General features: G+C 34.1%; 1 protein-coding gene across 3 annotated transcripts; it reads right to left on the bottom strand.

Annotated features, from left to right (window-relative positions):
* Positions 1 to 764: 764 nt before the first annotated feature.
* Positions 765 to 3055, bottom strand: LOC109599869 (innexin inx7). 3 transcript variants are annotated; one of them, XM_020015917.2, is made up of 5 exons: positions 2947 to 3055; positions 2068 to 2317; positions 1718 to 2016; positions 1440 to 1668; positions 765 to 1285 (listed from the first exon to the last, which is right to left on the bottom strand). In XM_020015917.2, the coding sequence occupies exons 2-5, from the start codon at positions 2308 to 2310 to the stop codon at positions 875 to 877; spliced, it is 1182 nt and encodes a 393-aa protein (XP_019871476.1). In that variant the 5' UTR covers positions 2311 to 2317; positions 2947 to 3055; the 3' UTR covers positions 765 to 874. The 3 variants fall into 3 exon arrangements, with proteins under 3 accessions (XP_019871476.1, XP_019871478.1, XP_019871477.1); XM_020015919.2 differs by lacking the exon at positions 2947 to 3055 and adding an exon at positions 2513 to 2682; XM_020015918.2 differs by lacking the exon at positions 2947 to 3055 and adding an exon at positions 2517 to 2681.
* Positions 3056 to 3339: the final 284 nt, after the last annotated feature.

The following is a 3339-nucleotide window of genomic DNA, read 5'->3' on the forward strand; positions in this document are numbered from 1 at the left end:
TTAATGTGATACTTTCAAACACGTTTCCGTATCTTTCACGCCGATCTAAATTTCTAACGCACCAATTTTTCCGACGATTACTTTTGACACACATTCTCAAAAATACCAACTGTTTATTCATGCCCACGTTTGCATATTACAAATGCGTTTGAGTACGGTTCTGTTGGGGCCAAACACGAGTCATCGTTTCTCTATTTTCTTCACTTGACTATAAAAGTGTTAAGAACCTGTATGTTCTTTTATATTGTAATGTTAAAATGCAATACTCATTGAAATTATAATGTGGTCGTATGCTACACACGGGCGCACATTTCACATGTTACACGGTCTCAACATATCCAAGTGGTTCCAAAGAAGAATGGCGGATGAATTGTAATTTTAACAAAATTGAGCATATTAATGAAATATTAAACAAGGTTTGTTCCCAACCATTTTAACTGGGACAAAATTTAAATACATTTTATAAATGTTGAAAACTTTTAAAAATTAATAATTCGCAGAAAACTGAGGTTAAAATCGAATTATGTAGAAAGTCAGTTCATGAGAAAACCACATGTATCTATTTTAACAATACTCAAATTATAAAATCATTTTTAAAGAATTTAAATAACATTACCAATGCAAATTAATTCTTACAAAATCAATGGTATTTTTGTCGACATAATTATTAATATCTTTAATATATTTCTGTTTTAACGTTGAAAAACGTTTATTTATTTAATATTCGCAGAGGTTGAAATAAAACACTTTATTCAAATTCTAAAATATATATATATATATATCACTAATTCATTCGAATACATCTTAATACTAAAAAATACGTTACATTACATATATACAAAACCAAAGTCTAAAATGAGTCAACAAAACGTTATTAATTGCTCTCAATGTCAATCAGAGGCTTCTTCTCCTCCAAGTCCTCAGCAATGCCTAAGAAAACCTCCTTGAACACCAACCCGTCAATGTTCTTGGACAGGTACTTTAAAAACAGCCAGTCTGTGTAATTGCAATGTCTGGAGACGGTCAGATTCTCCCAAGGATTCAGTTTCCCTGGACACGTGTTCGAGAACACGAATCTGTTGAAGGCTTTGCTTTTGGCGTGCAGGAATATGGTCAAACCTCTCCAAATCACGGCCGAAACGGAGGCGATGAGTAGGAACATGAACCAGAACCACAGGAACCCGTAGATTTTTTCGTTCACGATGTTCAGAGCCATCACGCACATGGCGTCGTGCAATTGGATGCTGCCCGATGGACCGTATTTGTGAAAGTTGCATTTCGTAACCTTTAACAAATTTTTGTAGTGTTGTAATTATCAAAAACAATCGTACTGTTGAGTACTGATAAACATTTTTTGTCTGGATATTTTAAAAATTGTGGAAGGTAATGAAAAAATCAAGTTTTATGTTGATAAAGATTAAAATTAAAAAAAGTGTTACCTTCGGAAATACTTCATCTAAAACCGTCACACTATCTTCCAAACCTTCACGAATCATGGTCGGGCCTAAGTCGTAGAACTTGTCGTTTAAGAATTTATTGGTGATGTAAAACTGTAGTAAAACGTGTAAGACGTTTAAAAATTCGCACCCTATGAGATAAATTGACCATCTTCCATTTATATACATTCGATCCATGAAGGCCTTTCTGATCTGTTCAATCGCCTTTTGCCTGAAATGTTTAATTAATAACAAATAAAACTTTTAAACAGGACTAGTACCTATCCGCTTTTGTGGGAATTTTATATTCTTTTTCGTCCTTTTTCGTAACCATGGGTTTCTCGAGAAAAGCATAGGCGGCACTTTGCAAACCGTCAGCCAAAGCCTTAATTTTGTTGCCTTCTAGTTTCTTCCAAATGAATTTGGTAATGCAAAACATCAAGGCCTGTCCGAACAAAACGAAAGGCACCCACTGGTAATACGCGTGTCTTTTGACGGGATCAACTTCGTAAGACATAGGTCCCACGCCAGGATGAGGGATCGACTTGGCGTCCAACGACGTCGAGTTCATGTGTTTTATCTACAATCCATGGAGGTAAATCGTTTAAAAATGCATAAAAAGGCAACGTACCACTGTGAAGGTAGTGGTAAAGAAACAAAAAGTGTTCATGACATGTTCGGGGACACCTTTGTCGGCGATGCATCTAATGTGTTCACCTATGTATTGCCTACTTGTCACCAAAATGGTGGATACCATGAGTATGGCCATGGTCCATCTGTAATGGAGCTTGAAGACTCCGTTGTCGATGTCGCATTTTGGTGGCTTGAATGGTTTTAGCTCTTTTATGCTTTGGAACGACGCCACGAACGACATCGCGAGACTGGAAATAAAATTACGATTGACTTTAACTAATTTATAAATTCTCAAGTCACAGTGTCAAGTACAATAAATTTATAAAATTAATACTGGTTTATAATCTAGCCTAAACAATTTAAAAATCACTGGCACGTCTTATCTTAATGTCAAACAATATTCAACGAATTTTAATTTTGGGACAAACAATTTAAATACGTACTTACATGCCAGTTAAGCTGTTGTGTAGACTACAACCGTATTTCGCAGCAAAAACCGTCCGAACACTCAATTTGGGAGCACAACATGCTCAATTCAATTTTGACTGAGCAGTTTAAATTGACTGAATCATCTTAGAATGAACTCCGACTAAAGGCTGCTCGGTTGTTAATCAATGCCCACATTAGTGCAATAATTAAACGGGCGCGACAGTTTTATATTGTCAAACATTCACTGACAGACTTGATTTTAGCTCAGATAATACAAAATTGTTGGTGTGTTATCTCGGAAATGACACAAAAATTGTACTTTATTACGGGCTAATTAGAATCGTAATAATTTGTCGCAAATTAATTAACGATCGATTATTAATTATTTAACGATACGCTGTTAAACGAGTACCAAACATACAAAGCTAATTTAAATAAATAACGATACCTTGATAATGCTGCGAACAAATCCTCTAGAATTCACTATTTGTAAGCAAATTAAAGCAATTAACACAATTTCCACCGACACATTTTACTCGGAGTATATTATAACAGTAATGACTCGACATGCATCTAAATCCTATTCTTTTTCCTTGATAAGATAATCTGTTATAAATAAACAAAAAAATAACACTTAATGTTCAATTCAATTGTTAAGTACCACACTTACACAATTGATAAAGAAAGGAATTACCTAACCTTTTTAGTTTAATTGATTATATTTATTTGAAAAGATGACTATATATAAATTTTTCCAAACTGTGACTTTTTTATTTAAAATTCAATTTAAAACGTAAATATCTCATAAATGTGACATTCTAAGAATGTGGTAAAGCGACAA

This window comes from Aethina tumida, chromosome 3 (assembly GCF_024364675.1).
Source record: "Aethina tumida isolate Nest 87 chromosome 3, icAetTumi1.1, whole genome shotgun sequence".
Classification (NCBI taxonomy): domain Eukaryota; kingdom Metazoa; phylum Arthropoda; class Insecta; order Coleoptera; family Nitidulidae; genus Aethina; species Aethina tumida.